At 42.4% G+C, this 25,882-nt stretch overlaps 1 protein-coding gene across 2 annotated transcripts; it reads right to left on the bottom strand.

Annotated features, from left to right (window-relative positions):
* Nucleotides 1-5,571: 5,571 nt before the first annotated feature.
* On the bottom strand, nucleotides 5,572-25,738 carry LOC311061986 (uncharacterized protein). 2 transcript variants are annotated; one of them, XM_084080731.1, is made up of 17 exons: nucleotides 25,078-25,738; nucleotides 23,319-23,475; nucleotides 22,642-22,736; nucleotides 21,566-21,679; nucleotides 20,660-20,775; nucleotides 18,872-19,415; nucleotides 17,582-17,652; nucleotides 16,810-16,939; nucleotides 16,279-16,385; nucleotides 15,402-15,512; nucleotides 14,705-14,848; nucleotides 13,753-13,803; nucleotides 13,267-13,309; nucleotides 11,394-12,881; nucleotides 10,341-10,548; nucleotides 8,881-8,949; nucleotides 5,572-7,609 (listed from the first exon to the last, which is right to left on the bottom strand). In XM_084080731.1, the coding sequence occupies exons 1-17, from the start codon at nucleotides 25,444-25,446 to the stop codon at nucleotides 7,563-7,565; spliced, it is 3,864 nt and encodes a 1,287-aa protein (XP_083936857.1). In that variant the 5' UTR covers nucleotides 25,447-25,738; the 3' UTR covers nucleotides 5,572-7,562. The 2 variants fall into 2 exon arrangements, with proteins under 2 accessions (XP_083936857.1, XP_083936856.1); XM_084080730.1 differs by having other exon boundaries at nucleotides 22,642-22,746; nucleotides 23,326-23,475.
* Nucleotides 25,739-25,882: the final 144 nt, after the last annotated feature.

The following is a 25,882-nucleotide window of genomic DNA, read 5'->3' as shown; positions in this document are numbered from 1 at the left end:
TGACTCGAGTGGGAATCGAACCCACTCAGGTCAAGTCATGTTATTGGACAGACGCTCTACCAGTTGAGCTATGCTGTTGGCTGAGAGTAACAGGTTTCCTTGTGGTTTTAACTTGTTTTTCTAGAAGTTAGTCTGCAAAGGGAAGCATCACTAAGGATATCAGTCAATTTATCCGTTGCCCCAAGTTACCGGGGACACTTGACTCGAGTGGGAATCGAACCCACTCAAGTCATGTTATTGGACAGACGCTCTACCAGTTGAGCTAAGCTGTTGGCTGAAAGTTACAGGTTTCCTGGTAGTTTTAACTTGTTTTTCTAGAAGTTAGTCTACAAAGGGAAGCATCACTAAGGATATCAGTCAATTTATCCATTGCCCCAAGTTACCGGGGACACTTGACTCGAGTGGGAATCGAACCCACTCAAGTCAAGTCAAGTCATGTTATTGGACAGACGCTCTACCAGTTGAGCTAAGCTGTTGGCTGAGAGTTACAGGTTTCCTGGTGGTTTTAACTTGTTTTTCTAGAAGTTAGTCTGCAAAGGGAAGCATCACTAAGGATATCAGTCAATTTATCCGTTGCCCCAAGTTACCGGGGACACTTGACTCGAGTGGGAATCGAACCCACTCAGGTCAAGTCAAGTCATGTTATTGGACAGACGCTCTACCAGTTGAGCTAAGCTGTTGGCTGAGAGTTACAGGTTTCCTGGTGGTTTTAACTTGTTTTTCTAGAAGTTAGTCTGCAAAGGGAAGCATCACTAAGGATATCAGTCAATTTATCCGTTGCCCCAAGTTACCGGGGACACTTGACTCGAGTGGGAATCGAACCCACTCAGGTCAAGTCAAGTCATGTTATTGGACAGACGCTCTACCAGTTGAGCTAAGCTGTTGGCTGAGAGTTACAGGTTTCCTGGTGGTTTTAACTTGTTTTTCTAGAAGTTAGTCTGCAAAGGGAAGCATCACAGTAAAGACACCAGTGGGATTTGAACTCATGGCCTCTGGATCATGAATACTGCGTATCAACCCATTGAGCTAACTGTTGGCCAAGAAATACAGCCTTCCTGGTGCTTTGACTTGAACAACAAACAAGACAAATACATTTATTTTTTCACCATTGTGTCACTACCGAAACGAAAGTTTGTCACTACCGAAACGAAAGTTAAATCCGAAAAAATCAACTCTAAATTGCCTGAAACGTACTCCTAACAGGTTTTTGGGGGGACGATTTTGGCCTCCACACTTAGTGATTTTTTCGGATTTAACTTTCGTTTCGGTAAAATACATTTTACCAAAACGAAAATTACCAATCAACTCTAAATTGCCTGAAACGTACTCCTAACAGGTTTTTGGGGGGACGATTTTGGCCTCCACACTTAGTGATTTTTTCGCATTTAATTTTCTTTTCGGTAAAATAAATTTTACCGAAATGAAAATTACCAATCAACTCTAAATTGCCTGAAACGTACTCCTAACAGGTTTTTGGGGGGACGATTTTGGCCTCCACACTTGGTGATTTTTTCGCATTTAACTTTCGTTTCGGTAAAATAAATTTTACCGAAACGAAAATTACCAATCAACTCTAAATTGCCTGAAACGTACTCCTAACAGGTTTTTGGGGGGACGATTTTGGCCTCCACAATTAGTGATTTTTTCGGATTTAACTTTCGTTTCGGTAGTGACAAACTTTCGTTTCGGTAGTGACACAATGGTGAAAAAATAAATTTACAAAGTCCAGAGCTCGATGAATGTTAGGGACCAAACAAAGTCACTACAAAGTACTACCAATCAACTCTAAATTGCCTGAAACGTACTCCTAACAGGTTTTTGGGGGGACGATTTTGGCCTCCACACTAAGTGATTTTTTCGGATTTAACTTTCGTTTCGGTAAAATAAATTTTACCGAAACGAAAATTACCAATCAACTCTAAATTGCCTGAAACGTACTCCTAACGGGTTTTTGGGGGGACGATTTTGGCCTCCACACTTAGTGATTTTTTCAGATTTAACTTTCGTTTCGGTAAAATAAATTTACCAATCAACTCTAAATTGCCTGAAACGTACTCCTAACAGGTTTTTGGGGGGACGATTTTGGCCTCCACACTTAGTGATTTTTTCGGATTTAACTTTCGTTTCGGTAAAATAAATTTTACCGAAACGAAAATTACCAATCAACTCTAAATTGCCTGAAACGTACTCCTAACAGGTTTTTGGGGGGACGATTTTGGCCTCCACACTTAGTGATTTTTTCGGATTTAACTTTCGTTTCGGTAAAAGAAATTTTACCGAAACGAAACATTTTCTTGATTTTTTTGGGTAGGCTAGAAAATTGGAAAAATGGCAAAGACATTCTTTGATTTTTATTCTGGGATGAAAGATTTGAAAAAAAAAAAACTATTTTGAGCTTTTCTCAGTGTCAGTCCCAAATCAAAAGAAGCCAAAATACTTAGCAGAATATCAGAAAAATGGAGCATTTTCCTGATTTTTTGGTGGGATAGAAAATTGAAAAAATGAAGCGATACGATACGATACGATACGATACGATACGATACGATACGATACAACTTTATTGTCAGCTTTCACCGAAATTTGCTTTGTGTCCATGACGTCACCGTTCAAGATACAGGCAGGACATACACAATACATTACACAAAGTACATTACAGGACATACATCACAGAAGCAGACAGAAACAAGCAATGTTTTATTTAGGTTCTGAAACGAAAATCAGTAAGATAGACTTGAGAAGTGAATTCGAATTGAATCTCAGATTATACTAAAATACCTTCACAGGCCCGGGGGATCTTAGTATAATCTGAGCTTCAAATTGGAAGTGAATATTTGAAAAATTTAGCAATATATAATTTGGGGTCTGAAAGGAAAATCAGTAAAATAATTGTTTAAAAAGTGAATTGGAATAGAATGTGAGATTATTCTAAGATCCCCTGACCCATGTCCACAGTAAGGTGGAATTTTTGAACTGTGAATGGAGTTTCTAGGTGAAAGTGTTTTTTTGAGGTCCCAAATTCTTCCATCGACCTCCATTATAAATCTCTGAACTTTTAAAGGAGTACAATTCTAAAACTATTAAACATTTCAAATATTCCTTTTCAGGCAAACATGTCCACAGTAAGATGAACATTTTAAAGTATGAATGGGGTTACTAGCAGTAAGTATGTAGGATTAGTAGCCTGTACTCGTTTCCCTTTGCCGCATCCACAATGCATGGGGCGCTTAAAGTTAAATATCTCCCAAACTACAAATGATTTCAAAGAAAAAATCTCAAGCATGCATGTCCACAGTAAGGTGGATTTCTTGAACTATGAATGGAGTTTCTAGGTGAAAGTGTTTTTTTGAGGTCCCAAATTCGTCCATCGACCTCCATTATAAATCTCTGAACTTTTAAAGGAGTACAATTCTAAAACTATTAAACATTTCAAAGATTCCTTTTCAGGCAAACATGTCCACAGTAAGATGAACATTTTAAAGTATGAATGGGGTTACTAGCAGTAAGTATGTAGGATTAGTAGCCTGTACTCGTTTCCCTTTGCCGCATCCACAATGCATGGGGCGCTTAAAGTTAAATATCTCCCAAACTACAAATGATTTCAAAGAAAAAATCTCAAGCATGCATGTCCACAGTAAGTGGATTTTTTGAACTATGGATGGAGTTTCTAGGTGAAAGTGTTTTTTTGAGGTCCCAAATTCGTCCATCGACCTCCATAATAAATCTCTGAACTTTTAAAGGAGTACAATTCTAAAACTATTAAACATTTCAAAGATTCCTTTTCAGGCAAACATGTCCACAGTAAGATGAACATTTTAAAGTATGAATGGGGTTACTAGCAGTAAGTATGTAGGATTAGTAGCCTGTACTCGTTTCCCTTTGCCGCATCCACAATGCATGGGGCGCTTAAAGTTAAATATCTCCCAAACTACAAATGATTTCAAAGAAAAAATCTCAAGCATGCATGTCCACAGTAAGGTGGATTTCTTGAACTATGAATGGAGTTTCTAGGTGAAAGTGTTTTTTTGAGGTCCCAAATTCGTCCATCGACCTCCATTATAAATCTCTGAACTTTTAAAGGAGTACAATTCTAAAACTATTAAACATTTCAAAGATTCCTTTTCAGGCAAACATGTCCACAGTAAGATGAACATTTTAAAGTATGAATGGGGTTACTAGCAGTAAGTATGTAGGATTAGTAGCCTGTACTCGTTTCCCTTTGCCGCATCCACAATGCATGGGGCGCTTAAAGTTAAATATCTCCCAAACTACAAATGATTTCAAAGAAAAAATCTCAAGCATGCATGTCCACAGTAAGTGGATTTTTTGAACTATGGATGGAGTTTCTAGGTGAAAGTGTTTTTTTTTTTGTCCCAAATTCGTCCATCGACCTCCATAATAAATCTCTGAACTTTTAAAGGAGTACAATTCTAAAACTATTAAACATTTCAAAGATTCCTTTTCAGGCAAACATGTCCACAGTAAGATGAACATTTTAAAGTATGAATGGGGTTACTAGCAGTAAGTATGTAGGATTAGTAGCCTGTACTCGTTTCCCTTTGCCGCATCCACAATGCATGGGGCGCTTAAAGTTAAATATCTCCCAAACTACAAATGATTTCAAAGAAAAAAATCTCAAGCATGCATGTCCACAGTAAGGTGGATGTTTTGAACTATGAATGGAGTTTCTAGGTGAAAGTGTTCGTCCATCGACCTCCATTATAAATCTCTGAACTTTTAAAGGGGTACAATTCTAAAACTATTAAACATTTCAAAGATTCCTTTTCAGGCAAACATGTCCACAGTAAGATGAACATTTTAAAGTATGAATGGGGCAGAGACATTAAATTTCTCTTTTGGGCCTTGAGTCTTGGGACTCAAGGCCCAAAAGAGAAATTTGATGTCTCCGCGGGAGTAATTGGTTCGACTCAAGACTCTTTTGGGTCTTGAGACTTGGGACTCAAGACTCAAATCCTGGAAATCAAATTACAACTCTAAATTGCCTGAAACGTACTCCTAACAGGTTTTTGGGGGGACGATTTTGGCCCCCACACTTAGTGATTTTTTCGGATTTAACATTAGGTTCGGTAGTGACACAATGGTGAAAAAAAAAATGACTCCACTACAAAGTACTACCGATCAACTCTAAATTGCCTGAAACGTACTCCTAACAGGTTTTTGGGGGGGCGATTTTGGCCTCCACACTTAGTGATTTTTTTGGATTTAACTTTCGTTTCGGTAGTTATAGGAATACGTGAAGCCTGACTTTACCATCCCGGCTTCTCTTCGTAGATGAGTGAGGCTGGGACCGAGGTTAGGCTTGACAAGGTCTAGCTCGACAAAGTCAATCCTTTTCAGCCTGGCTTGGCGTTTATGGAACGGAATAAACCAGGCTGTACGGACCAGACTTTGTCAAACCTGGATTTGACTTAAATCCAGGCTTATTTAATTCTCCTTTTGTAATAGGCCCCAGATGAAAAATACAATATTTATGATTCAGGAAAGTTATAAATCGGTCAGATTTGACCCGAACAGTGCAGGAGGGTTAAGAATATTTTGATGCCAACACTTAAGTAAATATTTGAGTACCATTGTTTATTTTTATCTATTGAAAAGCATTCCAGATGAAAACAGAACAAAATAAATAAGCAACTTGTGAAAATATAATGGCTTGGATTTACCAGATAAAAGAAAAACGCTTGTGTCTCCACCCCGTTATATTTCAGATTGAGTTTTTTTTTATATAATTAATTCAGAATGTAGTATTTCTTAAAAATTTGAATACCGAGACGTTTTATATGGAAAATAGTTGATTTAGGGGATAGTGCCTGACATATTACCAGAATAAGAAAAACAAAGTGAAATCATACTGAAAACCACCTCTGTTTTTTATTTACGGACACACAAAAATAATCTACAAAAGACCAAATTAAGTAACCAGTTATTGTGAAATGTAATTTGTATTCCCTTCCCCCCAGAAAAGCACAATTAACTGCTCCAGTCTCAGGACAAAATAGGTTTTCTTCACGATGACACTCTGAAAGACCACACAGACATAAACACTCATGGATTAGATTTGGAGAAACATCCGTTTAAACACACACACACACACACACCGACCAACACCACCCCACCTACATTAGCTACGTAACAATCTTTGGCGCCATTCTTGGTGCAGTTGGTCAGTCCACAACATATGGAGGAGGATAAGAGAACTGGTTGAGGACAATTTACTAGGAAAAGCAGAAGGTTATAAGAAGGTAAAAACGGTATTGTTAACAGAGGTATTTAGCGCAAAGGGGAAGGTATTTCTAAGAAAAGGAGTCCCATTTGACATACATACATACATACACAAACATTCACAACTCCCAGAAATGCACTGACAGTTGAGGAGAGGTTCAAAGCCAAGCGACAACTTGCACTTTTGCATTGAGCGTTTTACAGTCCTGCATAGATCTTTTCAAACTTTTTTTTTTAATACAAACTAAGGCGTTGTGTTATATTGAGTTTTGAGTCTGTTGAGTTGATAATAAGCAGAGAAAAGTAAATAAAAGAATCTGAATTCACAAAAAAAAAATTCAAGTAGGCTACAATCTCACATTTCTCCCCTCTCTTGTAACTTACTCCCCTAACCAGAAGAGGAGCTGTACTTTGCAATTCAAGTTTTTCTTTTTCATCCCCCCAGAAAAAGTCCAGTGTGATACAGCACCAAAGACACGCAGAGCAAGAGAGGGGACACACACAAGCCCGCCCAACACACACACACACACACACACACACACACACACTGAGAAGTGGGTATGCTTTCTCATCCACTGGTACAAAGTAACCTGGAAAATACAGTATATTATCTATATACACACCCACACACATTCAAATCAATACCTGCTCTTTCACTCTCACATACTTTTTTTTGTCCCCGTGTAAAATTACAAATAATTTATCAATATTAATATAAGCTACTACTTAACAGTCATTTGTGGGAGCAGAGGTGAACTCCAACAATAAAATTCTATGGACACGACAATTCCCACATCAGAGACAAAGGACAGGAAAAAAATAAGAAATTCATTTCTTTAAATCTTGTTTTCTTTTCTTGTTTTGTACTAAGAGAACAAAAGAGTTCCACTATTCCACATATGCTTAAATACAAAATCATATTAAGTAGCGTACGACTACTGTCTTGTACCGCCATCTAGCTTGCACTCATTCCACAGTGATCAAGGTCGGTCGTATGTAAACATGTTGACATAAAATAAAAAATAAAATAAAAAATAAGCTGAACAAAAATAAATGTTTCGTCATTCACCCCAAAGTCTTATTCTAATACCCGGTAATTAGAAAATACATTTAAATTAATTCATCTTCCGTCATAGTGAGGGTACATTGATTATTTTTTTCATTTTCTGTTTCTCCTGTTTTATTTATCCTTATGTCCATTTTTAGGTCCTGTATTACATAATCATCATGTTAGTCCATCAAAGTGAAGATTCCTATTGGTGGGTGGTGTCTCGAGGAAGCGGCGATGTCACCTATCAGGTCTCGGCATCTTCTGCCCTTATTGGTCAGTGGGACTTTCGCTTCATGTCTCCACCCTGGCTTTGGTTCGCATCTGATTGGAGGAGAGGACACAGACATTAAACACAGTTTGCCACGCTAATGTGAAAGAGAGATGTAAGTGCAGATTGGCATTTGTTCATTTTAACTATGGTTTTATACTTCGGCTATTCAAACATAGCATATATACAAGCTCATAGCGCGGCACGAAGTACTATGAGCTTGTAGATCTGCTATTTTTGAAAAATCTTTGTTCTTGGGGGTCCCTGGAACAAAATATTTTGAGATGTGGTGTCCGCAGCCAAATACATATCATTTTCGGGGTCCTTGACATTAAATAGTTTGAGAACCACTGACATTTGTAGAATTGGGTCCTCAGGTCTTAATGGGTTATGTCTGTGTGGTATGTTATGTCTGAGTGTGTTTAGTAGTGAACTTAACCTGGTTAAACGTGGGATGCAAGGATAGCATTCCCCAATCTCAGGCAACAAAACAATCAAACTCAGCAACTGCTGATGCCAATTTCGTATTAATGAAGCATAAGATATAATTTGGAACTGTTCATTTAAGCCAAAATGAGCGAGAATTAACAAACATAGTAAAACTTCCCACAGCATGCATTAGGAGTGTTTATGTTTCACTTGTGTAACCGTCCACATATCATGTGTAACCATCCCATTATCATGTGAAAAACATTGTGTAACCATCCCCATATCATGTGAAAAACAGAAATGATCCATTGTTACATGAAAACCCCTGAGACTCAAATATCCTATAAGCCAGTAGTAGCTCTCAAACTTTTGTACTACGGACCTCCTAATAATTGATATACATTTGGCCACGGACACCCACCTGAAAATGTTTTTTAAACAAATCAATAACAGCAGATGTACAAGCTCCACAAGCTTGTATTTCTGCTATTTTTGAATAACCAACGTAATAAATATGGATAGTGTTTAAAATGATTGTGATGCTGCATTAACAAAATTTGCAGGGGACCCCCTGGAACCCCCTCAAGGACCCCTGAGAACCACTGCTATAAGCAGCCTCCTGTAACATAACAGACCTCTCCCCCTTCTCTCAGAGAAAGCTTTGTAAAAACATAAAAAACATTCTTCCATTGTGCTATGGCACAGAGAAGGAACCACAGGCATGCCAAGCACCAAAAAAAAGCAAGCAGATAATAGGGAACAAAAAGACAGCATGGTTGTTCAACAGGTCAACTTCACATACTGTAGGAAATGGTGACAGGACAGATGGAGAGGGGAGGAAGGAGGAGTGGGGTGGGAACTTCTAAAGAGGAGGAGGAGGAGGAGTGCGGATTACCTGAGAAAGCAAGCTGCAAGTGAGGAGGTAGGGCAGCCTGCGCCCCTGACTGGAGACTCTTATATAGATCTGAGGAGAGATGGAGGGAGGAATGGACAGATGAGGAGGGGGCGAGAAGAAAAATAAAGAGGCGGTATAATGACAGTCGACATGAGAAATGAAAGGATAAGAGTGAAGGTGGTGGTGATTACAGGGAGAGAGGTAACCAAGATGGGCACAAAAGACACGAGAGAACAAAGGAAATAGGAAAAGAGACAAGATGGTCACAGTGAGAAATCCAGAGACGCACAGAGGAAGGTAGTGTGCGCTTATATTTCGGTAACGGTGTGTAACACAGATACACGACACAGACAAACATACACCCACTTGGTGAATATGCAGAGGCAATAGAAAAAACGAGACTAAGAGTCTAAAAATGTTCGCCGTTAGCAGCCGCTAGGCTAGAGCAAAAAAAAAAGAAGAAAATGACAATGAGTGTATGTGGCACTGGTACATAATTGTAAACAGCAAAAGCTTTGAAGTGAAATAAAAGGAAACAAATACAAATCTAAATAACAGGGTTCAATCTGCCTATTACGTTATCAGATATCATGTGTGCAACATTTTGGCCTGAGGATGGCACTAAAGGAAAGGTTTATGTCTGTTTTTTATGTTCATCTGGTTCAGTATGTCTGATTTGGCCATTTCATAAATAAATTAGGGCATTTCATAAATTAATGCCCTAATGTTGTGTGCACAAAAGTGTTGCACAAAAGTAGTGAAAATAGCAGATCTACACACTCACAACGCATCGCAGCGGGTTGTGAGCGTGTAGATCGACTATTTCACAATTGTACATATATTTTTTTACGGTTTTGGACATATGAGGTGTCCACCCGACAGCGACATTTCAGTGAGGCAACAAGCCTGAAAAAAACTAAACTAAAGAAAACATTGGGCTATAAAAGAGGAACAGTCACGCAGTCCATTTTGCTTCAGCATAAAAGCACTGCTTGATATCTGAGCTTTGAAAAGAAAAATCAGCCTGTAATATCAAAGCCTCGTCTGTGAAACAAGCCAGGAAACGGATCAAAGAAAAACACTTCCTCCACTGCTCCTGTCTGTGCAATATCTAAAATGTACAATGTAGTATACCTTTTTTCCCCTCTCATCTGCTGTATAGATTTGTCTTGTGAAAGTCAAATTCCTCATATGTGAACATACCTGGACAATAAACTGATTTCCCTCCTTGTCGCAAGAGGGGAATTGTCTGTGTAACAACCAGGTGAAAGCAATGTATCATAGTGTGTCGTAGCCCACACAAATAAAAAAAAAACTACTGTTTTCAGCTAATCTATTAGTTATACAAGCAGTTGCTGTGAAGCAAGTTTTAATCTGGCTTTTTACACAGACGAAGCTTTGATATGATAAGAGCTTGAGCTTAGCATGACTGTTCCCTGTTAAGCTCTTCTTCTACCCACCCATTAGCTCATTCGGCGATAGGGAGTATCCTGAGTTGGCACTGGCGACTGTGCCCATGGAGCCCGCCCCCGGTGCTCCGGGAGCGGTGAAGTTAAGCAGCGAGGGGAACTGGAAGGGCAGTGTGACTGGCACCAGACCGCCCAACATCCCAAAGCTCAGTGGCAGAGCAGCGGAGCTTCCCAGGAGGGCACTGCCTGCTGACGATACCTGGAGGAAGAAGAATGGAGGAGTTATGCTTAAAGGGGGGTGTAAGTGATATTTTTTTGTTCAAATGAGTGTTACGGTAGGGTAAGTGATATTTCTTTGTTAAAATAGAATTGGTGTCCTGACCAAAAAACTGCCGATCTACAAGCTTGTTAGCATGTGGATCAGCAATTTTTGTCCACAACACTGGCACGCAATCAAGTATAAATCTGCTGTTAGATAGAGACAAGCAATATGAGTGAGTATTTACAGCGGGGAGGAAAAAAGCTAATCATAAGCAGGAGGGAAAAAAGGCAGCAAAGTGGAGAGGTAGGAAAGTTGAGGTGAGCGGGGAGTCGCAACACCAGAGGGGAGAGAGGAATAGAGGTGAAAATCGAGGGAGGAAAAAGAACAGGAGAGAAGCAATAGAGGAACAGAGGGGTGACTAAGGCAGACAAATGGCTCTTTTCGACTACAAAGGCTAACAATCCATGACCTTCAATAACCAGAATGATTTTTTATCTACGTTTGCATTATAACCAGAACTACCCCTTGAAGGGGGATGTACGTCATAAAATCTAGCCCATCTACAAGCTTGTATATCGTCTCTCTTCTGGGTTCCCATAACTCAGGGTTTAGTACCCCCCCCCCCCCCCCCCCCCTCTGAGCAGGGCCCAAATTTGGTTATCTGAAACAGAGCCATGGGGTATGGAAACAAATCTAGAACCTGTAAAATATGTTTCACGGCACATTTCAATTCACTCAGTTCTTGTAGTGGAAAAGAGACAAAAGAGGTAAAGCAACATACACTGCTAAACGTCACATTGTCCACCACTACAACACGCCTTGTTTATTCCACGCCATCTCACCTGTGCGAGGTGTGAGGTTGCAGAGGGTGTGGACAGGGCACCGGACGACACGCGTCCGCCTCCCGCCTTGGACCCCTGGCCTGCCCCGCCCGCAGACCTCTGCCTCTGACCGTGATTGGCCGAGACCAAAGAGGAAGGGGAGGGGGTGAGCTCTTGGCGACTGGAGCAGGACACGACGACTCCCATGTTCCCATGATTGCTGGAGTTACTGCCGTTATTAACGCTACTGCTGCCAGCGACCGACTGAGCTTTCTGGCCTCCCGCAAAGCCGTAGTTACCTTGGCTCTGCTTCCCCTGCCCCCCGCTGAAGGGGGGCCGGAAGCCGGGGGACTTCGCGGAGTACTGGTGGGAGAGCGAATTCGAGGGCGAGGAGGACGGGGAGGGCGAGGAGGAAGAGGACGAGGGAGGCGGGGTGGGGGCGGGAGGCCGAGGGGTGAGCTTAATGATTGGCGAGGCGTTGCTGCTGTGGGAGGACTTGGTGAGGGTGGCCTGCATGGGCGTGATGAAGTTGGCCTGGTGGAGGTGGTGCTGGGTCTGCTGCTGACCGGGCAGAGGGTGAGATTTACCCTGTGGGGAGTGGGAGGTGGAGAAGGCCACCACCGGGGAGAACGTCCGCAAGCACTGGTGGGAGTTGTTGGAGTTGGAGCGAGAGGAGGAGGAGGAGGTGGGGATGCTGCAGCTCATGGCACCGCCGTTGCTGCTGACGCTACTGGCTTTGGCACTATTCTTGGCCAGTCCGTGGGGGTTGCTCGCCACCACCCCCGGAGAGCTGCCGAAGCCTTTCTGGTGGGGGGGCAGGAGAGGGGAAGACGTGGGAGGCGGCCGCTGTTTGGGAGGCGACGGGGAGGGCAGCGGATGGAGCTTGTTGCTGCTCCCTCCCATCGCAGAGCCCGGCCGGTGAGTGGGCGTCACCATGGTAACGTGTCTCTGATTCTGGCTGGCGGCGGAGGAGCCCTTGATCAGGCCGTAGGTGACGTCCAAGGCCCTGGAGGCCAGCGATGACGACGAGCCTGCCATCTGCAGGCGAGCCATGGAGGCCGAGGTCGAAGGAGTGGTGGAGGAGGAGGAGGAGGAAGAGGTAGAAATAGCAGAAGGTGGAGTGGTAGTCGGCATACCCGCCAGGGGAACAGTTTCTGTCTTGGAGAGGGAATGTTGCGCTGAGGAAGTGACTGAGGCAGACAGCTGTGTGGTTGAGGAGTAGTGGGGGGTGACGGAGGGAGGGGACGAGGTGGGCATCTGGAGGGGCGGGGGGGACAGGGGGCTGTCCGAGTGGCCCATGCCCTTGGAGGAGCCGCCGAACAGGGCCAAGGCGTGGGAGATGGAGTCCAGCGAGGGAGCGGTCAGGTCCTCGTCTAGAGAGTCCGACAGACAGATGGGCTCCGAGGGTGAGGACGAGGGCCGTTGGCCGGCAGGCAAGTGTGGCATGGAGGTGCCCATGGCTGTGGTGGTAGCCATGGAGAGAAGGGGTCTCTGGATCCACAGGCCGTCCTAGGGAACGGGAGGCAACACGCGTTAAGCCATGGATGCAAGGCACAAACCCAGCATTATCCTTTTGATAATGTTGGGCCTGTATATTTATGTACCTGTACATATACAGTATATTCAATGTCAATAAAGATGTCAGAGCATATGAAATGAAAAGACAAGTCTAACAAACTATTAACTAACTAATAACTGTTATATTATACTATTATATTATTAACCGCTTACACCCGAGTGTCCCTGTTCTGGGCATGTCATAATATTTGTCAAAAATAGGCTATCGTGACAAAATGTACATGGACTTCTATAGTTTGCTACATTATCCATCTATATTGCATCAAACAACTGCCTGTGTAACACTGAATGAGGAACCAACTAAGTTATTACTCACCTTGGCTTTAGCCTTGGGCCCTGGCACCATTCTCCTCTTGACTCTGTGTGGAGAAATATCAGCTGGGTGTTTAGCTACCTAAACTATAGATTAACTATTTGTTGCTTTGCTTTTTAGATACCATATTTTTCATCACTCTCTTCATAAAGAAGCAACTAAAATACTTATTAGACGTTACAGGTACAAAGAGAAGTCTGACGCGCTTCAGCCAGTTACAGGTAGAAGGGCTTGGTGCTCAACAGATCAGACAGAATAATACCCGGGCACTTCAGGAGAGAATACCCAAATAAAACACTGGAGCACTCGACTGGTCTGCACGTATTTATTATTTTGCAGGGGTGACTGACGTTTCGACTTGCGTTTTGGTTCGACTCTTGAGGAAGACGCAAGTCGAAACGTCTCTCCTTAAGTGCCCATGTATTATTCTTTCTGACTCATTAGACCTTATCAAATAGCTTGGGTTCATGTAGGAGGGTGAACACTTACAGGTTTCCAGTGAGGTGACCGTGTACCACACGACTCTCCTTCAACAGAATCCTGAGAAGAGAGGGGGGGCACAGAATGATAAGAGATCATGGATCACAGTCAGTTCTTGATTTCGGGTTCAAAAACATAAATGGAAGAAATGCGTACTTATTACCATAATGTCTGACGTTGGGTTTTTACAAACTACTAACGATTATTTTCTTTAAGTTTGTATAATTTCTGAACTATATTTCATGAAAGCCTGGCCAAATGTGTAATATTAATGTAATATAGCTTTGACATAGCAAAAGGCTGTATTTTGTAGTTTAAAGGCCTCTACACCCCAAGGGTTTTAGTCGTATTTTGTGCAGTGTGTCCGGTGCCATCGGTGGTAGTGGGGCATTATCAGGGCCCGATCACCAAGTATGAGTAATTTGTGTGGGTTTCATCTCACCCCGCACATCTCACTGCAGGCAGCACTAAGACAGTACAGACTGGGAAAAAGATAAAAGTGAGGCAGAGAGATCACTCATTAAACTGAAAAACTGGCACTGCATGGATGCAATTATTTTATAGAACACACATAATGTGTTCTATATGTGGCCGACACAATGTCAGACGCGTATTTGTAAAGGTTGATAAAGCTTTTGATAAAGAATGTTGTGCCCCCTATATGATTATTATCTGGCAGCAGGAAAGGAGTCTGTCTGTATTAAAGTCAATGTTGCAGGACAAAAGTCATTTGTAAAACCCCACCCAATGCAGGGGTGTGGTCAAAAACTCAAAGAGCTACATTCATTATTCACTACATTCATTATCTTATTGCGAGACATATAATGCTATAAAATATTGCACTGGGAAAATGGCCAATCTACACACCACATGTTTCATCGTGACCTGTTATAGATCAGCTTGTAGATCAGCCATCTTCGAAAACATTTTTTTGTACATAGCATGCAGAATACACACACACCTGGCCTGCATCCAGCCCTTGGGCCACAGTGGTTTGACTTCATTCTCCATGAAGGCCTTGAGGTATTCCTCCACAGTGAGAGAGCACTGGTTCTCCAGTTCATAGCAGCTCAGTTTCACTCGCACCAAGCTGCACAGAAGACTCCTACACACACAAAATAACATGATACCACACAAATTGTTATAGCTTGAAAAACAGGAAACTTTCACTTGAAATGGATCCAAATAAATCACTTTCGATGCTCGTCTTTGTTCTTTCTGTTTCTCCTTACAATTCCAATGGAAAATTTCCATGCCACAATGAATGTGACCGTCGCACTATTTATGCTTAATTTATACTCCGTCATAGGGTGGTGTCGCGTAGCAGATCTACAGGATCACAGCATATCGCATTATGAGCTTGTAGATTGGCTATTTTTCAGAGTGCGACACCAGTGTACATGTTGTCTGTGATGCTGCTATATGAAAGTTAAACAACACAAATTCTGGTCTATGACATAGTTGCTGATGACATTTAGATGTTCTGCAAGCCGCAATTCTCCAGCCAATCAATGGACACAAAATATAATTTTCTTTCCCCTACAGGTTTTCGAAAGTGCAAATCTTTCAGAAAAGGTCATAAATTTCAAACGTGACGCTATGAGCAAACGGCACATGCCTGAGCCTGCTGATCGGCTGCAGCACCTCGTGGTAATTACCTGAGTTTGTCATCCCAGACAAACTTCTTCCGTGGGCCCATCACCCTCTTCCCTGGTTTCTCCTCATCCTCTTCCTCTGATCCGTTCTTCTCACCTTCCTCTGACTGCTGCCTGCAAGATGAACACACACACACACACACACACACACAGATAAACAATTAATAACCATCCAAATGCATCATCATACACAGAGCATTCTATTGGTAATAATCAGTAGTGAAATTGAGATGATGATGATGTGAGGCTAGGGATGTAACGGCTATGACATTTCACAGTATGCAGTGATTAAAGCTAAAACATGAATAATCTCATGGCTGACAATTTATGTCAGGATAAGTCCCAATTTGTGAAACAGCGTGACAGAAGCCCCCCATTGGCACTCTGTTTCACAAACTATTAGACAATATTACAAATTATATTTCAGTACTATCATTATAAACGTAATGTTCCCGTTGTGCTAGATACAGGCTGTTGCACCAAGGAAACTGTATGTAGGGTGCAAGTGCAGTCTTGTGACTGGCTTCTGTCATTGCGGAAAAGCACGTTTTTGCCGATTTTATTTTACTGCACAGAGAACATAAACATGCTCCTGGCTTTGTGAGCTTTTTGCACCAAGCAGCTCTACTAAATTACTCCCAACTTTTCACCGTTTTCACCAAACCACGACGGTTAATACAACCATTCCGCTGTTGAAGATTGCGTTTAGCAGCCTCCCTGAGTAAAGAACCATGGAAGTACTTTAAAACAGTATACCTTTACATCCCCATGTGAGGCAAAGGCCAGACAAGAGACAGAAGGAGAGCTAATGAAGGACGTAACTGTGACAAAAGATTGTGCTATTTATGCGCAAAAAAACAAAAAGGAGGGAGTTTCCTACTTGGCAGCCTTGGCAATGCAGTCCATGTTGTAGCGTTGGATCTGCTCCGGCATCACGCTGCACACTGCCAACTTCAGCTTCAACAGCGGCGTCCGCAGACGGTCATCCTGAAACACAGGTAGAAAGACAGTGGGTGAGAGAGAGAATGAGCGAGAGAAATACCTACTATGTAAAATGTACATTTAGACACTGATACACTAGTATTGGAGCGGAGAGTTTGTGTGGATTCAAATAGTTACAGCAGGTGAACATTTTTATATCAGTAGAAGGCTTCGTTTTGGGGTCATACAGAAGGAAGTCATGCAACCAGCAATCATCCCGACTCCAACACCGACATACAATTGGGAATGAGAAAGCGTCATGAGACTGGCACTTACTGCTGCACGCTCTTCCCTTGACCTTTTTAAATTTAGTTTGCTCCATTAAATGCCCTCTCGAGAAAGAGTAATGGCGTACGGTCAACCCTGTTAAAAAAAACTCAACTCCACAACGAGGGCATATTTCATTTTCCCTCAGATGAGCAGGACTCACCTGGATGTTAATGCTCAACTTCTTGAGGCGTTTGAGGAGGGCCTCCTTGTTGCAGGGCACAAAGGCCTCCAGGTGGGAGTAGATGCCAGAACGAACCTCCTGCGGTTGTTCCTGCACCTGCAGCTCAATACTGGTGACAGAGAGAGATAGGGACAACGACAATGAGAAAGGGATAAGTATGAAGGGATAGATGGGGTCACAGAGGGATAATCAATAATAAATATAACTGATTAACCCATTAAGACCTGGAACTGTGTCATTTTTTGATTTGAGCTAAAAAGCATTATTTTACACTTTGGGCTATTCAAAAATAGCAGATATACAAGCTCATAGCGCGGCACCGAGTGCCGTGCTACGAGCTTGTAGATCTGCTATTTTTGAAAAATCGTGAAAATGTGTGCAAATCTTCTGAATATAATATATATTTTTAAAGCGAACATTTTTAACTCAAATCTTTGCTTCTGGGGGTCCCTGGAACAAAATATTTTGATGGGGGTCCGCGGCCAAATACATATACATTTTGGGGGTCCTTGACATGAAAGTTTGAAAACCACTAACATAGTAACATACGTTTTTTCAAAAAACTGTTTTAGAAGACATTTTGTAGAATCGGAACCTCAGGCCTTAAAGGGTTAAACCAAGTAAAACTAAACCGGCTCACGCAACAACAACAGAGAGAGGCAAAAGAGCAGGTGAAAGAGAGAGTGAGAAGAGAGAAAAGGAGAGAGAAAGAGTAGACAACTAATAGTGCTTTAAAGGCTGTCACACTCACTCCAGTAAGATGTTATTCATGTCCAGGGTGAAGAATTTCTTCCTGCCCTCTTGATCAAACTGACGTGAGGCCTGTGGGAGAACAAGCTGAGTCAGCAAACACTCCATACGCCCACCCATACAGTTGCATATACACACACACACACGCACATAGCCATATACTTCATCTCACGGGGGCACCAAGACCTACCCCCCACCCCACCCCTCCGCAAGACAGCGATAAGACAAATCACATACAGACCCACATTAAATATATCATACTGAAAGTCAGGCATACAGCCTTTTCTACCACTCTGTCTTTCCAAATGTATTCCTTTTCGTCTCAGTTGCTTATCCTCGTTTGCTTCATGCCTTACATTTGAACTACTTTCGCATTTTTAAACCAACCTAAAGCACAGGTCTTCAAAATGGGGGCTGCCATGTGGTGGCAAGGGGCCAATTGGAATGGAGAGGAAAATAGATTGGTATGCATTGTGAGCTTGTAGATCAAGCTATTTCTATATATTTTTGGGCGGTGTAGCCGCCCCTTTATGTGAGGTTGGGACATTGACAAATGCTGCACTGTGATTGGCCACCCATTGTACCCCCCCCAACCCTGCACTGTGATTGGCCACCCATTGTACACCCCTTCCACCCACAATGGGCCCCTGGCCACCCATTGTACACCCCATTGACCCGCTGACTCTATTCAGCACTGTGATTGGCTAGCGAGACATGATGAAATTATGATGAAATGAATAACCTATAAATAGGACTATGCACTTAGTGAGCTTCCATCACTGTGATGACCACTGTGATGACCACACCGCCCACTTCACACTTAGGTATAGAGCGGATCCTGCTCTATACATGACTTTGTCCGTGTTCACCGTCAACGTTCTGATTGGTCAGACCCGTCAACGTTCTGATTGGTCAGACCCGTCAACAAAGTGATTGGTCAAGCTTCACGTGACACATGGCCGCTATCTTCACACAGGGTGTGATTATTACAATAGGGGGGACGTAGCCAGAGATCATGGCTATTTGGGGGTCTTTGCGTAGAAAGGTCTGGGAACCCCTGACTTAAAGTGGAATCCATGGAATCGGTTCAACTCTGACAGTTGCACTGAGTAAAGAAACTGAAAGACTGAAGTTTCAAACTTGGAAGGCATGTTTCTCTTGTGCCTCAGGATTGAGGAAAACATTTTATGACTGGATCAATTTTCCACCTGTACAGTATTCCTATTTAAACGCAGCCAAATGACTAATAAAATAATACAGGACCACATGATTTCACAAACGGTCGACTCACCGTGCGTAGGTCCTCAATGCGTTTGATAAGAGGAGCAGGCACTCCATCAGGCAGTGGAGGTGGAGAGAAATGACCACTGGAGGCCCCCAGGCCCCGTGCCTGGCCACCACCTGCTGCTTTGTTTGCTGGGACTCCAACTCCCAGAAGGCCGTTCTCCCTGGCCGTCGCCATAACATGCTGCGGGGCAGAGTCCAGCAAGCTGAAGTCCAGGTCGCCAAGGAGGTCCTGCAGTTCCTTCTCGCTGGCCGAGCCCAGCAGCGACACCATGGCGGGGTCTGAGGTGAGGTCGGCCAGGGAGACGTTGTCGCTGTTGGCCACATTGCCGAGGAGGAGATGAGAGGAGTTGGAAGCCAGCAGCAGGTTGGTCGAAGCGACCGAGTGGGGGTTGTTGGGCAGGCCGGTCTGCAACGCGTTGGGGTTCCTCTTCCTCATCTCCTCCTTCTCCCGCGTGAAGCGACGGAGCATGGCCGCCAGGCACAGCGAGTCCTTCATCAACTTCTTCCTCTTCTTCTTCTCCGGCCGGTGGAGGTTGAGGGGCAATCCTCTGTTGAAGAAAGGGGTAAATAATTACATTTCGCTCAACACAAGACATGGCCCGGGAGCACTTTGATAGTATCTGGACACCTCGGTTGACAACAATAAATAACATGCAACCCTACTGTTGCCAGTAGTGTTTGGAGAAAAAAAAAACTGAAAGCGACAACACAGTTGTGCATTACTCCCTCCCTCCCTGTGGCAAATTTGAGTGTGCACCCAATCTTTTCAAGACTACAGACTACTACAACTTTTTCAGCTGACATAGGAACAGATGCAGGAGTCCATGCTGCAAACAAAGAAACAATCACTGACAGGTTGAACTGCAGGTCTTTCTTAAGACCATTTAAGCCCAATTTTGAAAAGAGTATCTTACCAGCTCACTAACACATTGCTTCGCAACGCGTTGTGAGCTTGAACAGTGGATCTGCTGTTTTCCAAAACAATTCAGAAATAATCGTCTAGAAAGACATTCCCAAAATAAGGCCATAGAGTACGTCGCAGTCGGCAGAGTTACTTCATGATTCATGTATGTGAGGGCACAGATAAGAGCATAGTATCGCAAAGACGTACATAGTAGAGCATTATTACTGTGTGAAAGGTGGAGAAATGTGTCATCAAATAAGGCATCTAGTATGTCCTGCAAGACGATCGTTTTTCCCAAAAAGATTAGCTTTCCTGTTCCAGGAACAGAACAATTTTTCTAGAGAAATCTTGAGCAATTTCAAGCATTTGTAATGAACTATCTACAGCTTTTCTTGGGTAATTAAGTAATTGGCATCTTATATTAGCATTTTGTAACGGCCATTATGGCAGATCTGTTTTTAGTTCGCCCTCACAAATGTTTTCCGATTTGTGAAGCTTTTGTTTGTTTCAAATAGATAAAGATGCTACTTGTCTGGTGTAATAAGAAAATTAAATTAAATAAAATGGAGGAAACAAAAATACCGGCCTAGAATGAAAGGCATGTGCGCATACAGTGGAATACGTATGTTCGCTATATTCATTATGGATATCATAATCTTTAAGAGAACAGAAAAAAAATCAGTCGATACTGGCTTGTCTGCCTTTCTGTGCTCCAATTAAAATATCTGAATCGGTATCTGCCTTGAAAACTCCATCAGAGGCCCTCTGATATATTCAAACAAAAGAATGCATACCGCCCAAAAAATGATCAAACCTTTTAACTGACAGAACACAAAAGGCAAGTCAGAATACACTCCATTATAAGAGGCATTCTATCCAAGTCCTCACCCTTGTTTAGGTACTCTAATCTTCCTGGGTTTCTTCTCTTCCAAACTGTTCACTTCTTTCTTCTTCCTCCTTTTAATCACCTTCTCATCATCGTCATCGTCATCATCAATGACAATCTGAAATAAGAACACAAACAGTCTTTGTGAACTCCAGCAAGTAGCACAACAAAACGTCACAGTGGGGTATGTGCCTTACAGAAAAGGCTAGGGAGCACTTTGTGTGTAGGCCAGCATTTCTCTGAGAGATTTCTCTTGGCATGATGCTTCAGCCCCGTCAGCCATCTTTAGACCATTAACTATCTGCTCTAACCAACACAAATTACATTTTGGCCATGTGGCTGTTCATACAGTGGGCTAAGCCCACCAAACCTGTGTGTGTGTGTGTGTGTGTGTGTGTGTGTGTGTGTGTGTGTGTGTGTGTGTGTGTGTGTGTGTGTGTGTGTGTGTGTGTGTGTGTGTGTGTGTGTGTGTGTGTTTTCATGGGTAGAGTTCCAACATATTTCTGCCAACCTTATTTCATTATGTTTGCCTGACTTGTGGGAAATGCAATACAATTTCATAGACCAAATTTATTGCCATCTATTTGAAAAGCTGCCTTTTTTTTCTAGAGTAACATTAGCCGACTTAATGATCCCATGCCTTCTTTTGAACAGCTACAACTATGACTTGGCAATAAGTACATTTGTGATGTGGGTATAATTACTTGAACATCGCTGAAAAGAAAAATGAAGGGGGAAAAAAATCCATAATACTTCCAAAACCTTTTAACCTTTTATAACAGTATAATAACCTTTCTGTGGTTGGAAACCCCAATTTTCAAATTCAATGACTTTCACAGCTTTTCCACGATGGCAGAAACACATTCATTTTCTTAACTTAGTGTTGGTGTTAGTGTTATTAGTCTCACCTTGGCCCCCTCTTCTCCCTCAGTGTCAGAGGCTGGTCTGAACTGCAGTGTGCCTGTATTGATGTAGAATCCTCCTAACTTAGTGGTCAGAGAGGCAGGCACCAGCTCATCGTACTGAAAGAACAAGTCCATATAAGACAGAACATGTAAGCACTTATGTTTTATGCAAAAATGTAGTCAATATTAGAGGTCAACAAAATAAGAAATCCTTAAGCAATAGAACTGAAGACAACCCCTACATTTAAAAATGTCTTCAAAAGTCATTCCACCATCAGTGGCGACAAGCATGGCAATATATCCTGGTTACTTCCCATCAAATGTTTTATAATGCCATTTCCCACATCAAAAATAAGATTAACCAAAGCTAACCAAAAATGTTTTGAGACAATTGTGTTCACTGAAAATGAAAGATGTGTGTCCCAAAACAAAAAAGAAACCTGTAATCCGCATTTCAAAAAGCAACATGCTTTAGTAGACAGGAAAACACACAAAAGAATTTATGACAATGGGGGGGCAGAAATATCTTAGGCAAACAAACACACCATTAAAGCTAAACTAATTTTGGAGCCATTGGGGACAGACAGACAACCAGTTTGTGGGTATTCAGAAACAAACTGCAGCTGATAAAAAAATCCATACAAAAGAAGTGAATTGCAGCCACTACAAAGTCTTAAACCGTGAATACTGTCAAATGAACAAACAATAACACATCCCAATCCATGTATATAAACAGAAATGTATAATCCTACCCTGTGCTTCACAATAAAAAATATTTGAAACAAATAACACATCCCAGGGTAGATATGAGGAAGACAAATTTATGAGTCATGATTTCAGACTGGCACATTCAGTTCAGGTGCAAACATGCACATGGAGTTTCATTTCCGCTGTAGCTGACGGTACCATGTCTGTCTTAAACAATCCAATCACAGAAATAAGCAACAAACACAGGATGATCTCAACTTACAAAGAACAAAGACTATGCAAAAGTTTTAGGTTTTAGCTGTCAAAAAGTACATTATAATTTGGACATGAAGGAAAATGGCATCGATGTTGATGGAGTAGGAGATACTCACAGCTTCTGAATTGTCAATAAATGGGTCCGTCTCATCATAACCAAAGCCTATATCAATCAGGTCTTGCATTCTGTCTTTCTTCTTCTTCCCTGCTGCTGTGTTGCTCTACGGAAATGAAAAGGTCAAAACACAGAACACAAATATTTTAACACATGAAACTTGTGAAGACATTCCATTTAGATGACAAGGTAAGCAATCATTGGAGAATAGAAAATAGATTTCCATTCATAAGAATAAGACATGACTTTAAAGATATAATAAATACAATGGAACAGAAGGAAAAAATACAATCACTTTATTGATTGCGGCCCCAACATAATGGACCGTTTCCAAAGTGAACACTGAAAACATTTTCGAATTTCGGAGAATTTCGCCTATAGGCGAAATTCTCCTAAATGGGAAAATGTTTTCAGTCTTAATAAGGACATCGGATTAAAAATATAAATAATTAAATACAATTATAATAAATAAATAAACCATAAAAGAAGAACATATGAATATCAACACATAAAAGCGACAAAATATTTTACCCACAACATAATTGGTTAACAAATCTAACAAAAATAAAACACATAAAGCATGCAAGTACAATGACATCAACATAATAGATTTGGTCACTTTGTGGTTGGTTGTATAACAAACAGATCACAGATTGTAAAGTTCACGAATAAATAAACAACTTACATATTTGTCTTCAAACTTTTTTGCCAAGGCCTCAAGCTGCAGTCGCTCTCTCTCGTCATCATTGAAGGGGTCACTGGAATTTAGGCCTGGATTCTGAACTGGAGGATTCTGAATTGGAGGATACTTCTGAATTGGAGGGTTATTCCTTTTCTGTAATAAAGATAAGAACATTAATGAATACCACTTAATGTCATTGTTGAAAACTTTTGAAAGTCATAGACCCTTTACAAACAAAGTGCCAATAATGGTTGAAATTAAACATACAATGATTCAACATGTGGGGCACGCATTCCTCTGCATCTAAATATATACGTACATAATGATAACTCAAATGCATAAAATGCCGGGGGAAACGTCCCAGTTTTGCCAAATTAAAAATGTCCACTGTGCAAACAGACACAATAACTGCTAAATCTGTATCATCTATAACTGAACCGTGCAAACAAAACACTGTCATGATCAGATAGCAGCACAGCAGTGACATTTGCCTTGGCTCCTACATCCTGGTACTTTACTTCCATCAGCAATGCTCTCTGAGTCTAATCTATCACCCGCAGCCAGAGGGCCAAACTGCATGTGGCATTTTCAAGAGCTGTGTAATGGCTGTATGACTAGGCTGTTGCTGGGCAAGTCTATAAGTGTGTAGGACAGGTAGCAGGACCAGATAAGCATGACCGTGTCATGTGCAGAGGAGGGAGAGGTCCTGTCTAACAACTAACTAACGCATGGGTCTTCAACAGGGGGTCCGGGACCCCTAGGGGGGTCCTCAGAGATACTGCAGGGGGGGGGGGGCACCAAATCTTTGTGTGATGGATATATATTTTCACATTAACCACTTGAACCCTATAGCATCCCTATTCTTTGGAGAACTTTAGCCAAAAATAGCAGATATAAAAGCTTGTGAGCTTGTAGATCGGCTATTTTTTGGCAAAGAGGTTTGGTGTAGAGGGGGGGGAAAGAAGACTAAGTACAGAGTGAAAGGTCAAGTTTACGAAGTATTGACGGTTTACGTGGTTAACTGTCTGAAAATAAACAAACATTAGCATGAATCCAACATACACTGATGACAGTGCTGTCCAACAAGTCTATGAATCTATCTATGAAATCTATTTAGAAGTTTAATCTCTAACACAATATGTAGTGGGGGGGGGGGGTCCTTCATCTCTCTGTCAACTAAGGGGTCCTTGGGCTGAAAAACGTTGAAGACCCCAGTAACTACTACTAACGTACAATGTTTGTGCCACAGCTGAAGTTGCAAATAACAGTCTCTGCTGATCGGACAGAGAGATAGAGATAGAGAAAGAGGAAGAGAGAGAGTGGACGGACGGGCTGGGTGGATGAATGGTGGTCAAACTGGTTGTCTTTTGTGTTGAAGTCCATGAATGGACACCACCACGCTAGTTCATGGAAGGACAAGGTGCACTTCCCCCCCCTAAAGCGATGACAAGTCCTTCACACACTTCCCCGTGCGTCAAAATGAACTCTAGACTCCCGGATCCCTGGCCTAAAAGCCCTAAAAGAGAGGTCCTACCTGGATTTTATTATAAAATTAACTGTAGACTTCCCAGATCCCTGGCCTATAAGCCCTAAAGAGAGGTCCTACCTCGTTGAAATGAACTCTAGACTCGCAGATCCCTGGCCTATAATAAGCCCTAAAAGAGACGTCCTACCTGGTGGATATTATCATAAAATTAACTCTTTGCCTCCCCGATCCCTTGGCCTATAAGCCCTAAAAGACAGAGGTCCTTTTACCTGGATGTTTTTGATGAGTTCTCCATAATTAAACTCGGCCGACGCGTGATCACTGGGCTCGCACAGAGAGAGGTTCAACCGCATCGTGATCTTCTTCCCCTCAGCCTTGTTGTCCCTTAGGTCGAGGCGACCATTATTTCCAACAACTACTCCTCCTGCCCCGGCGGTCGCTGCTGCTGCTGTCGCCGCTCCGTCGTCGTCGACCTCCTCCTCGCCGCTGTCTTCTTCATCAAAGTTGACGTCGTCCTCGGCCTCCTCCTCGTCCTCCTCGTCGTCCTCCTCCAGCCGGCGTTGTTTCCTAGACTCCGTGGCCGATCCAGCGGCGAAGGCCGAGAGGGTGACAAACTGTACTTTTCTCGGTTCGGCCATTTGGATGAGCTGAGCTCTCTGCCTGCCTCTGCTCCGCTCCGGACGGACAGCGACACAAGCTGCTGTTACTTTCGGCTGAAAACTACTCCTAAATGTTGTGGGTTTATAGGGTGTTTCTAGGCTACTTTAGGGCTTCTAGATGGATGTCAGGGCCGCTTCCGCACCACACGAGTCAAATTCCGGGCGGTGTGACGGTCGGGGAAAAGTTGTTTTTTCCGTGGCTGCTTGCATCCTCAGAATGTTGCTATGATGGGACCTCAGACATTCAGACATTCACAGGAGCCATCTTGGATTTTCGGGAGTAAATAAAATATCAGCGTGAGGTCACCACTGGGCCTGCGCGGCGGCGCGTGCGGCCACAACGGAAACTACGTATACGTGAAAGCGAGCAGTGTTGCCAGATTTGTGAAAGAAACAAGCGTGAAAACAGGCCCAA

The sequence above is a fragment of the Gymnoscopelus microlampas genome (assembly GCF_963454915.1).
Source record: "Gymnoscopelus microlampas genome assembly, chromosome: 2".
NCBI lineage: Eukaryota > Metazoa > Chordata > Actinopteri > Myctophiformes > Myctophidae > Gymnoscopelus > Gymnoscopelus microlampas.
This window is presented reverse-complemented; position numbering and strand designations above follow the sequence as displayed.